The sequence below is a fragment of the Portunus trituberculatus genome, chromosome 18, assembly GCF_017591435.1.
Source record: "Portunus trituberculatus isolate SZX2019 chromosome 18, ASM1759143v1, whole genome shotgun sequence".
NCBI classification, from domain to species: domain Eukaryota; kingdom Metazoa; phylum Arthropoda; class Malacostraca; order Decapoda; family Portunidae; genus Portunus; species Portunus trituberculatus.
In genome coordinates, this window is record NC_059272.1 from 20,680,986 (window position 1) to 20,693,720 (window position 12,735).

The 12,735-nt window shown below is 37.1% G+C and overlaps 1 protein-coding gene across 5 annotated transcripts in view; it reads left to right on the top strand.

The window, feature by feature from the left end:
• LOC123505756 (zinc finger and BTB domain-containing protein 24-like) overlaps positions 1–12,735 on the top strand; it is a 60,115-nt gene that overhangs the window by 3,821 nt on the left and 43,559 nt on the right. For all 5 annotated transcript variants that reach the window (XM_045257410.1, XM_045257415.1, XM_045257412.1 and 2 more), the window contains exons 3-5: positions 69–656; positions 982–1,212; positions 1,449–1,571. In XM_045257410.1, coding sequence (XP_045113345.1) covers positions 69–656; positions 982–1,212; positions 1,449–1,571 — 942 coding nt within the window. The remainder of the gene's footprint in view (positions 1–68; positions 657–981; positions 1,213–1,448; positions 1,572–12,735) is intronic.

Here is a 12,735-nt window from a genome sequence, read left to right on the forward strand (position 1 = left end):
AATTTGAAACTATCCATGGATGTGTTAGATATACGTGTAGCACAGCAACTCTTTCTTTCTCTTGACAGGAGAGATACACAGATGTAACGTTAGCATGTGAGGGAAAGTTTTATCCGGTGCATAAACTTGTGTTATCAACGTGCAGTGAATACTTTGAAAAGATGTTTGAGCACACGCCTTGTAAGCATCCTGTAGTGGTTCTCAAAGACATTAAGTGTGCAGACATGGAGGCATTGCTGAGCTATATGTATGATGGCGTAGTGAGTGTGTTGCAGCAGGACCTAGCACGGCTAATAAAGGCTGCCGAGTTGTTACAAATAAAGGGCTTGGCTGTACCTGATGAACCTCCTTTGAAAGAACTTAGCAAAAAGAACGCATATCCATGGAGTTCGCGGGATGACCGGAGTAGTCCGCACCCTAAAAGGAGACGGAGAGAAGACATAATGAGCTCCACGTCCCAGGGAAGTTCATTACCACCCCCTGAGAGCCCCCCTTCCTCTCCCCAACATCACCAAGAGTCCAATCAAACCTGGGACCATTCCAAGTCTCATAGTCAAGACCAAAGAGGAGAAGATGGTGTAGACCAGCGAGTGGGTGATCCAGTGGAGCCAGCAGTGGAGTTCAGCTCTCCCAAGCAGGAAGCCTCGCACAATCAGGTTGGTGAGACTGCTGTTGCCCCAAGTTCCCATTGGTTCATTGGTGGCCAGAAGTCAAGTAATCTTCCGACACTCAATTCCACTTTGTTTACTGTTTTCCCCTATTATTCAGTTCCTCTGATAACTTTGATTGTCTCTGCAAAACCTGATGATTGATAGACTCTTGGATCAGAGGACTATAGATTGAAGGAAAGCACTAAATACCTTAGAATTTAGACATATGTTATTAGATGTTGCCTTTTAAAATTTCATTTGTAGAAATCTGTAATGTATATGCATATAAAAAGATTCATAACATTTTTTTCACATGATGTTAATCTTACAGGAGCCAGTTGATGAATCTCTAGTCAAAGAAGAAGTTATCGAAGGTTCAGAAGACAACCAGGGAGAAGGAATGGACTCCAGGATAGAGTATGGAGGGATGGGTGGTGGGGACTCCAGCACAGGAGGGGAAGAGCAAAGTAGCAAGTTCCCTCACCAGTTAGATGCCAAACACCCACAACCCCTTCATGAGGCTGTGGTGGAGGCGCTGGCAGGACCATCTGGCATGCAGGGGGTATGTATCCTGTAGTGGATGGCAGAAATGTGGTTGGAGAGAGAAATATTTTTGTTGGAGAGATAGACAGAACTCATAATTTTTGCTGTACAGTTTAGATGTTAATCAGGAATGAGATATTACAAAATGGAAAATAATGTAAATATTAATTGTACATTGGATATGTTTGTGTAAATTAAAGTATTTATGTGTAAATGAGATATGGTCTAGTCTGATTGGATGCTCTCTTGCTGCAGTGGCTTGGAACAGGGGAGCTTGGTGGTGGTTTTTCCATGCTAGAAGGATACAGTGAAGATGGGAACCAGGAGGTGCACCCAGCTTCCTCGGGTCCCCACGGCACGCAGCAGTCCCACCAGATGGTGAGTGTTGGAGGTCATTTCTGTGCAGGGCAGATGTTGTCATCATGCACTGAGGAGAATTGGATGCTTCAAGTCTGGGGTTTATTAGTCCAATTATTGGAAGATTGGTGACCTTTTCAGTATTATTTTGTTTTTTTTTAGTAAGGGATTTTGATATGGCCTTTTAGTAAAGCTTGATGGTTTTGAGTAATAACCTGAAAATGGTATCACCTGGATAACAGTCATAGGAGGGAGGGAAAGGAAAGCTGAATTTTAGCTCTTATGAACAAGTTACCACTGAATTCTGTAAGAGGTCCTGTGTTCTCACCCTGATGATGACAACTGCCCAACATCCTGAAGTAGTGTAGGACTGAGAGGAGACAATCCCATGATAGTCCATATCAAATTAATTTGGATATCTCCTTCCTTTTTCTATGTATGCGTATCCTTTATTTTTTTCACTCCTGAGATTTTTTTGTTGTTTTGCATACATTTTCTATTCCTTCTAGGAATAAATATCAGGTCTTTCTCTTTCCATATCGTATATCTTTGAGTTTATTTTAGGGTTGCACCAGAACCCCACTCAGGATTGCCATTTGAAGACTTCACATTGTATATTGATAAATATGGTATTGATTAGTGAAAGTTTTATTTGCTGTTCTATTGTTTATCGTGTGATGTCTTATAGGGTGGGAGGGAGATAATGATGGAGGTGATCAATGTTGATGCTTTAGCTTTTAAGTCCTCAGATACACATACTTGTTGAGATAGATGCACATATTGTAGGACTCCATCACAATCCTAATTCTTTTTGCTTGGCTGGATTGAGAGACACTTGGTATTCACTTTGTTCATGTTTCCTTGCATTGGTGAAACTTGATTTAAAAAAAAATTATTTTATTTCTTTTTATAACCAGTTATGTCCGGGGACATCTTTGTGTGTTATGATTTGGTAAAGTCAGTAATCATATTAGTCTCTAATGGGTGGGAATCCCTCACTCTGAGACACCAGATAAACTACAGAATCTTTTCTTAGGTTCCTCCAAACATCCAGTTATTAGTGAATTCAGAAGTTAGGATTAAGTCAACTATGTCACTGTGGATTTGAAGCACACCTCACTGATTGGTTGCAAAGTGCCCTTAGTTAATCCTTGCATAATATGGGGTGGTGTAGATTTGTCCTTTTCCTTAGTATTCCACAAGCTTGGCAAGAAAGAATGCTTGTGGGTGTGGATACTTATATGTATGGGGACTAGGTGCACAAGTGAGTGGTGATGTAAAGGGTAAGTTGAACTGTGAATTGAACAACATAAGAGCCACAGAGGGAAAGCATTGCTTCTGTGAGTCTCTGTAGTTTGTTTTTTAGGTTATGTAATCTTGGGGACAGTATTATTACAAAGGATGATCAGATATTTTGATTTTTTTCAAATTCCTTGCATTGTTCTCTCATACACTATATTGCATGTTTTGAGATGGGGAAGGGAGAAACATGTTACCTAATTTTGTGTAAAAAATATAAGCCTGGAAAACTTAGTGTTGCAATGAGCAACATGTATTTGGCACCAATTTTATAATCTGTTGATTGTGATAAGGTGCTTCAATGAATATAAAATTTTGAACATAAAAAATTAGGTATTAGCATGAAAAAATATCTAAGATTTAAGAACGAGTGACTGGATCTTGAATTCAGTTTTTTGGACCATGTGAAAGTAATTATCATCTTATAATGGCCTTGCACATAACATCTTTTTGCTAAAATATGATTGAAAATTTTCAAGCTTTCTTGGCATTTAAGATAAGGTTTGGATATCTTCATCTCAGTGAGAATTACAAGGCTAACATAGAGAGGAACTAAAGGCCTTTACCTCATTTTAAGACAAATTGCCACAATAATTGTTGTTGAGATTAATGATTTTTCCCCCTCCTGGAAGTCTTGCATCCAGGACATACACTGTTCATAGGATTGTCTCCTCTAACTTGGTATTCTATTAATGTTGTATGTTATGTATGCTGTTGCTAAGTATCTTTGTCATTTTGGTATGTTAAGTTAAGTCATATTTTGATCCATGCTGTGACCATATTGTTCTTGGGAACACTGGTGTACGTGACACTCGAAGTTTAACCCTCTGGCTTTGTATTACCATATTGAAAGTAGACACTTCTACCAATCTTTATTGGCAACAGTTTGATTTGAGGGAACATAATATTGAGCATCCAAGGAAAAATTGAAACAAACAGTTATGTGCTTTTGCTACTGTCCCAGAAGAATTTTTGGTATGAGAAAAATTTGTTACGGATGCAGTGTCCCTTACAAAGTTCCTGACAGGGATGTTTATATGCTCATAGAATTGCTTCCTATTACTGAAATGAAATACTGAGGAATCTGAGTGACCAGTGCTTTTGGGCTACTGGGTTATGTTCCTTGGTTGATGTGGGATGGTGCCTCTGATGAAGATGAAAAATAACTAGTTGATTGATGGTTTGGATAGGCAAAAAGATAACTAGGGAACTTAATCAAAGTTGATAACAAATGGTCTGCTTTGGAAATTCATTTAGAAATATGAGAGATGAAACTTGTCTGACTTGTGGGTGGCTTTTATCTTTGATGCAGTTTTATCTTGAGTATATTGATGCTGCTGTGGGGCATTATATGTGGTGTACATCACACTATTGTGGATCTAAACATTCAAAGGTTTAATGGAAGAATGTTTGGGAATGGGACTCGCAAAGTACAGTAATGTATCAGAGCTCTCTCTCTCTCTCTCTCTCTCTCTCTCTCTCTCTCTCTCTCTCTCTCTCTCTCTCTCTCTCTCTCTCTCTCTCTCTCTCTCTCTCTCTCTCTCACACACACACACACACACACACACACACACACACACACACACACACACACACACACCAATGTACGAATATCTTGTCTGGATTGGAAGTCAAGCAATCCTGCTTATGGTGTGTGCTTGTGTGCTTGTTCAAAGAGATCAGAAATGGTCTGTGTATCTTATGAAAGGTGAAATACTAAAGGAAACAAAATTACTTTCTTTAATTATTTCATTGTGTTGATATACAGTCACCATTCAATGCTTACCTCTTGTCTAAGAGTATTTAGCTTTTTATTATTTATCAAAACTTTATATATCTATAAGATACCAGATTTCTTAGATGCAAGTAATTCTGTATCATAAAATAAGCATTGGTTATATTTAGAATATGAAGTTAGTTTGTCAGAAAAGCTGGAAGAGAAAGTCAATCATTGGGAGAGAACATCAACCCTTAGTGGCATTTTATCATTCATTCATGCAAGCATGAAATTAAATTAACAAGGTTAGTGGGCTGCAGTTCAGATGCCAAGTATAGCACAGGGGTTTCTGGTAATCAGTGATGAGGTGAATCTATAGACAGATGATTTCTAATGGGATATGTTGGGTTGAAATATGTGCTGCAGGTCTGTAATTAACAAATCTGAAAGGGAATCTATATCACTTTTGCTCTCTTTGTTTCCCTGTAGTTATTGTTTTAGAGGTCGTAAATAGAAAAAAACTCCTTGTTAGTTATGAAGCGTAATTTATGTATAACTTTCCTATGCATTGAGCTCTCACATACACAGTTTGACATTTGCAGTGGAAAAAGTTTTGGGAATTTGCAATTTCCAATGATATGAATACCTGGGATGGAAAAGGTATTTTGTGTTGTGTAGGTATTGTTGATCAGCTTTACTTCCTAAAGCTGTCATGAAAGAGCACTCTTTGACTGGCTTTGGCTTCTGGGTTGTATCTGTTCACCAATAAACATTACCAGTGATCATGGTTTTCATGAAGTCAAGATCACTGTTAGTGTACTTAAAAATTCTTTTATTCTATTTTTTTGTTTTTTATATTTATTTATTTATTTATTTTTGTTATTGCATGGTATCAATGCAATGTGAAATTTCTTGTGAGAAAACAGTTTGGACATAAATGTTGTTTTGTTATTTGACTCAATCATTTATTGAAAGGGCATATGCAGAACTGTCACTGATATTGAAATTAGCGAATGCCAGAAGTGATCAATCAGTGGTCAGAAGTAGCGTTTGATTCGTTACAATTGGATATTATGATCAGATAATTTCCGAGTTTTCACAAAATTTAATGCAGAAACAATGCTCGATAAGTTTCATTCTACGTAAAGTGAAAATGCAATGAATTTGTATTACACAACCATGCACACTGACTGCTTGTCAGCAACTCTTACACAAAACTGAAAGATCACACATACTTTAAAGTTTTCCACTAGATGTGGCACCTCTCATTCATCTTGCCTCCTGCTACAAAGATAAAGATGGAATACTTTCTAAATAGGTATACACACACACACACACACACACACACACACACACACACACACACACACACACACACACACACACACACATGTACGTACTGGAAATTACATATGCTTTGCAAAATTCTAGTTTATTTTTTGTGTGGCAGAAATTATAGAGGCATTTTTTATTTACAGTAGGACACATGGTGGTGTTATGTGAGGAGTACCACAACTCGTGGAGGGTGTTTGTTCACATTTTTTGAGTGCCATATTGATGTGACAGCATTTGTTGCTGTAATTGATGTCTGTAACTAAGATAGGCGTTCCCAACAGGTGGGACTGAACTGTGATGGTTCGAGGCTTAGCCGGAGGAGAGGCGTCGGCAAGTTTCACCAGTGCCCCTTCTGTAGCTATTCCTCAGATAGGAAAGATCATGTAACCAAACACATACGCACACATACTGGAGAGAAACCATTCCTTTGTCCTCACTGCCCTTATCGCTCTGGCACTAAAAATACTCTCACTAACCACATACGAGTACATACGGGGGAGAAGCCATACTCTTGCTTGCTCTGTCCCTATCGGGCCTCTCACAGATATGCCTTGCAGTTTCACGTACTGAAACACCACAAGTAATCTTCAAATAAAGATCGTGAACCCCCCATGTGTGTTGTTATTGCATTGCCTGTCTGACTGAAGGATAGCAATCTCATTCAGAGTTTCAACATTTTTATATATATTTATCTGGAGTTTATCTTGAATTGTTCCTTATCCTATTAAGACTAATATAGTGATATTCAGTTTATCAGTCTTGTAGTTGAAAATCCACATATTACAAACATACTAACATACATGCTACATCCTACCTAATCACTGTTAGGTGAACAAGGGCTACAATGCAAAGAAATCTGCCCAAAGGTTTCTTACCTGTGTGTGTGTGTGTGTGTGTGTGTGTGTGTGTGTGTGTGTGTGTGTGTGTGTGCGCGCGCGTGCCTGTGTACAACTGGAAAGAAATGGGAAAAGTAAGCGAGAGGAGGCATTTAAGACACATGCTGAGGATGCAGTGTTAGATTTTGAATCAGAATTTGTTTATTGGCTTAAATTTTAGTAGAAGTTTCTTTTGGATAAATTTTTGAACATTTGTTGATGAACCAAATGTGCATCTCATTATTTATTTGTTGGGACCAGATGCAACACTAGTAAATGGATAAAGGGACAAGCCAAGGCAAACTAAAAGTCATGAGAAATTGGTTATTTTTTGCAATATTATTTCCTGATACACTTAAATAATCTGAATAGAAGCATTATAATTTCTATAAGAATGTGCTTAATTAAGCTAGGCATTGCCAACAGGTGGGGTTGAATGGTGATGGCTCGCGCAATATGAAGAGAGGAGCCGTCGGCAAGGTGCACCTCTGTCCCTTCTGTGTGTATTCTACCCTTAGGAAAGACCACATGACAAAGCACATTCGAACTCACACGGGTGAAAAGCCTTTTACCTGCCCGCACTGCAGCTACAGTGCTGCCTCCAAAGACAATTTGAGGCAACATGTTCGTACTCATACTGGCGAAAAGCCGTACTCGTGCTTTAGCTGTCCCTACCGAGCCTCACATCGGTCAGCCTTACAGTTCCATATGTTAAAGCATCAGTCATCTTAACATTTATTTTGAGAATGTGCATCTACATTTACTCAGCCTTTGGATTTCACTGAATAAACCTCATTGGTATGTACAATGCATTAGTTTAAAAATAGTGTTTTTTATTTGAGGACAAGAAATAAGTATATTGTGTGAAGAAATAGATAAAGTTTATTACCACATATGTATTGACTGATTCAATGGTATCTTAAAACTTTGGATGGTTACTATCAGAAATGCAGAAGTCCAAATTATTAAGAAAATAAAAGTGAAATTTTTGGATTTTGATGTTTTTATATCTTAAAAAGATAGTTCTGAATTGGTCTTATTTTGACAGTTTATGAGTGTCTTTGTTATGTGAGGAGTGGCAAAAGTGTTACTGACATGCTTTCTGAATTGAAAATGTTCGAAGGATTGGAGGAAGAGATTGATAATGGGGTGGGATGGCTAAGAATTTTTCAGTTATCATTACATGTACAAAAAATGAGACAAGTTAAAATTTTTTTGTTATCTTTCATTCTTTCTGAAAAATTGTTATAGTTTAAAGCTCACTGCTGAAGTGAAATATGCCCGTGTTATGCTTAAGTATGGTCAAGGCATTTGCTTTATTTTTCATGTGATTACTTCCAAAAATGTAATATTTGTGCTTTCAGACAGCAGCTATTCTACGGTAACACCACAATTTACTTATTTTTTTTGGCAGTCTTTATCAGCTTTGCGAAGCATTCCACTAAGAGCAAACTATCAGCTTTTATCAGCTTTGCCAGGCATTCCACTAGGAGCATACAGTAATCCTTAACAGTGGCACTGTTTTCAGAAAGGAGAGCAGTGAACAGATAGAGGTGTTGGAATGGGAAATTACCTGTGACAAATTGTCTTGTTTTTTGTACTGTAATACTTAAGTTAGGCTTTCCGACAGGTGGCACTGAACAAAGATGGTACAAGAATTAGAGGGAGAGAAGCTGTCGTCACCATCCATCAGTGTCCCTTCTGTTCATATTCTACCATTAGGAAGCACGGCCTGACCAAACATATCCGTAGACACACGGGAGAAAAGCCCTTTACCTGCCCTCACTGTCCTTACCGATCCTCCACTAAGTATGCCATGAGCAACCACGTGCGGATTCACACCGGAGAGAAGCCGTACAGTTGCTCCCTGTGTCCTTATCGAGGGGCTCAGCGTGCTGCCCTCATCAATCACTTGCTGACTCACAAATCCTGAGCCACTCCTTGGCCACACTGGATGTCAATTAGCACTACTTCATTATTGTTCCTATATTTGTACATTGTCACGTGTTCTAACATTTTATGTGTGATAGAAATGTGGTACAGGAAAGGAAGGATTGTTACTATAGCTTTGTAAGGGTGTACATTTGGCAGTTACTGTGACAGGATGAAAAGCAAGAGAAGCTTATTTTTAGTTTGAAGTTGGTGCTTATTAAATAGATAACCAGGTAACCAACCATCTTTTTGTATTACATTGCTTAGATATCCATTTTATAACCAACTTGGCAGATTTTTTTGGTACAATTTGATGCATTATATATATATATATATATATATATATATATATATATATATATATATATATATATATATATTCTATATTTTTGCCAATTCACAACTTTTTTTCATAGATAATATTTGAAGGGGAGATAATATATATATATATATATATATATATATATATATATATATATATATATATATATATATATATATATATATATACACACAAATAGATAGATAGATAGATAAATAAATAGATAGATAGATAAATAAATAAATAGATAGATAGATAGATAGATAGAAATATAGTGTGCTTTGCTGGCACTGTTGGGATCTTCCTTCAAACAAGTGATTTCTAATATTCCAGATACTAAGTTCTTTGTTAGTGAATGAATTTTATGCATTTTGTTTTTTTATGAGTATTAATTTGTTTTCTTGGTCTTAGAATTATTCTTCCATTATTGCTTGTAATATATGGGACCATATTTCTTTAAAATATGTCACTAATAATATTGTACACATGATGAGTTAATTTTGTTGGTACCAGAGCCAGTGTTGCGGAAGTGCTTTCCACCATGTGTATTTTCTTTGAAGTGGGCTGTTTTTCTATTAATCTACTTTAATTTTCCTAAAAGCTGGTTAGATGTGTAACCTTCCTCGTTTTTCAAAGAACATTTCATTAAAGAGGAATCATTCTCATCTACTTATCCGAGTTTACAAAAATGGTAGAAAAGGCAGTGATGAAGTGGATGTCATTGTCTGGTTTTGTCATGTGCAAGTGGTGGGATTTGTTGTTTGTTATTGGTTTGAAACCATGATATCTTTAGGTATTCAGCGAGTGATGATACTGCATAAAATTGATATTGGGAGGTTATACATACATGGAAGTTAACAAATTTACTTGTTAAAATTTTTTATTATTTTAGTTGGCTTGGGGATATGAATAGAATTTGGATAGAAATATGATTTGTGATTGAAATCACAAATTCATTTACAGCTTGATGAAACTAAAGAATGTCACTACCTTCTTAATTTTCTGAGAAGGAAACTTGAAAGTATAGGTGGTTCATAACTTATCAGACAAATTGATACTGTTTGGTGTTTTGTAGTTATCCTGTGCAGATAGAGAAGACAGATGTTACAAGATATGCCTAACTCCACTAAGTGTAGTTGGACTAGATTTGGGAGAGGAATATTTGAGAAATATGGTTATTTAACCTTATGTTCTAGTCTTACTGGGTGGGAGTTTTGTTTCCCTGTAATTAATAGGAAGTGAAACTATTTGGTGCTGTTAAATTAGTCTTGTGATTTTAGGAAAGAGATTCTTGAAGTAGATATACGAGAGTAAATTTTTTGTAAATATAATACATTTTAATGATTTACTGTGTGCAGTGTTGATTATTCTGCAGTTACTCGATCATTTTTTTTTATTTTGCAAGCTGTCACAAATGAATACAGAAGCAGGTCTAGCAAATGTTGGTAATTTGCTGTTGGAAATTTTAATGGTGCTGTTGTTTGTTTATCTAGTTGTAACATACAGGAAAAGAACTTTGCTGATTCTGTCCTGTGACCACATTTACTGTTACTCAGCTTGGCTTAACCCTCTCGCCCCAGGGTGTATCTAACAATGATTCCAATGTAAAACTGAACCAAATAGTCAAGTATCGTGTATGAAAAAATGCACTATGAAATCAGTGTTTTTCACACCGACAAAGCATCTCAATAATATGAATTTTCCTTCATAATGAAATAATTTGGACAATATTCTCTTACATTATTTTATTCCTCTGGGGTGGCTGGCTGAGGAAGTCTTTGGTCATCAAAGAAAAGGTCTTCCTCCTTGGAGGAGTGAGTGAGCTAGTCCTCCTTTGAGGAGAAAAAACTTTCCAGTTGTAGAATGATAAAAGAGACAGAATTGGTTGGTGAAGGTGGTAAGACTTAATGCCCCTCCTCCCCTTGTGTGTGTGTGTGTGTGTGTGTGTGTGTGTGTGTGTGTGTGTGTGTGTGTGTGTGTGAGAGATAAGGATATGCCTGGAAAGTTCTCCCAGTAGAATTTCTTTGTTACTGTTTAATTTTGTTACCCATATTGTTATTTATAAAACAATCCATGTCAGAAAAGGTATTCATGCTCTAGTAAGCTAGAATTAAACAGGACATGTTTACATCTCTTGGATGTGAAGTGCACCAATAAAGACAAAGACATATATTTACATCTATTGGATAGGAGTGCATAGCGACCCCCCAGGTTAAAAAGGTAAAAATACTTGAATAGTCCTTGTATAGGCCAAATTATCTTTGTAGGTAATCAAGATTGTATATCTTACTATATCATGTTGGTGCTGAGTGTTTGCTTTGTTTCTTTGGTCACATTCACACAATATGTATCGTCTTACTGTTTTTATTTCTTGGTATCCTTTTTAGTTAATCTGGCTGGGATGGTTAAGGGAACCTGACTTCTGCCAAAGAAAGTTTCTTCATTTGGGGTTGAGAGGTCACATGCCCTGTTTGCATGTAGACTAGTGAGCTAATAACTTTTAATTTTCATGTGCTTGTAGAAAGCAAGGTGAATGTAATACTAGAGTGATGCCAATAACAGGGGCATTTCCAACAGGTGGACTTGAGCTCTGAGGCACCGATGCTTAGCGAGAGACGGGTGGCTGGCAAAGTGCATCGCTGTCCCTACTGTGCTTATTCCACGTTTAGGAAAGCTTGCATGACAAAGCACATTCGCACACACACAGGAGAGAAGCCATTCACTTGCCCACACTGCTCCTACTGTGCTAGTACAAAACACACACTCATCAATCATATCCGAATCCACACAGGGGAAAAACCATACTCTTGCTCCCTTTGCCCCTATCGGGCCTCCCAGAGGTCAACTTTAATGACTCACATGTTGACACATAAGAAATGAGAAATTGTCCTGATTTGCTTTTCTTCGAATTTTAGTAGCAGGGAAATACATGTAAACAGAATCGTATACAGGAACCTTGTGCTATGCCTACATGTTTCTGTTCAGAAAACTCAAATAGTTTGTGTGGAAAGCATCTATACTATAACATAAGCTCTCTTGTTCAGTCACTTGCAATATGGTGTGGGGTTGTTCATCATGAAACAAAGTCAAGTCTGAAGTATCTGAGACATTTATATTTCCAACCATCTCCATTGTAGGTTTGAACTTAGAGACTTGTTGAATATTTTGTAAGATTGTGTGATGTATGACAGAGTGTGAGTGAATGCTGTGTGTAAAGGTTTCTGCATTACATGAACTCTGAGTAATTGTTTAGTTCATCATCATCCTCATGAGAATCATATTCAATAAAATTTCAGATGGTACTCTGTTTTCTTGACTTGATATGTTGTGTGAACATGAGGTTTTCACTCATGCAAATGAAGTAAGTTCAGTCTTTTGGTTTTATGGATACTGCTTTTCTTTTTCTTTTGATTTATTTTTAAGTTACTCATCCTTCATTAATGATGCTGATAATTTAAAATTTTGTAGACATAAGGTCTATGAAAACCAGTCAAAAGCATTTAGTATTTTGATAATTTTGAACATTGGCATGTTTCTTGATTTTTATTTTAACTTGGAAGTTATTCAGTATACTTTTCTCAGTAATTTTAATTTAATTATGGTAATATAGCCACAGAATGACGGCAGTAATTAAGTTAGGCGTTCCCGGCAGGTGGAAGCCTACAGTGATGGTTCGAGGAATAGCGGAAGAGGAGCGGGCAGCAA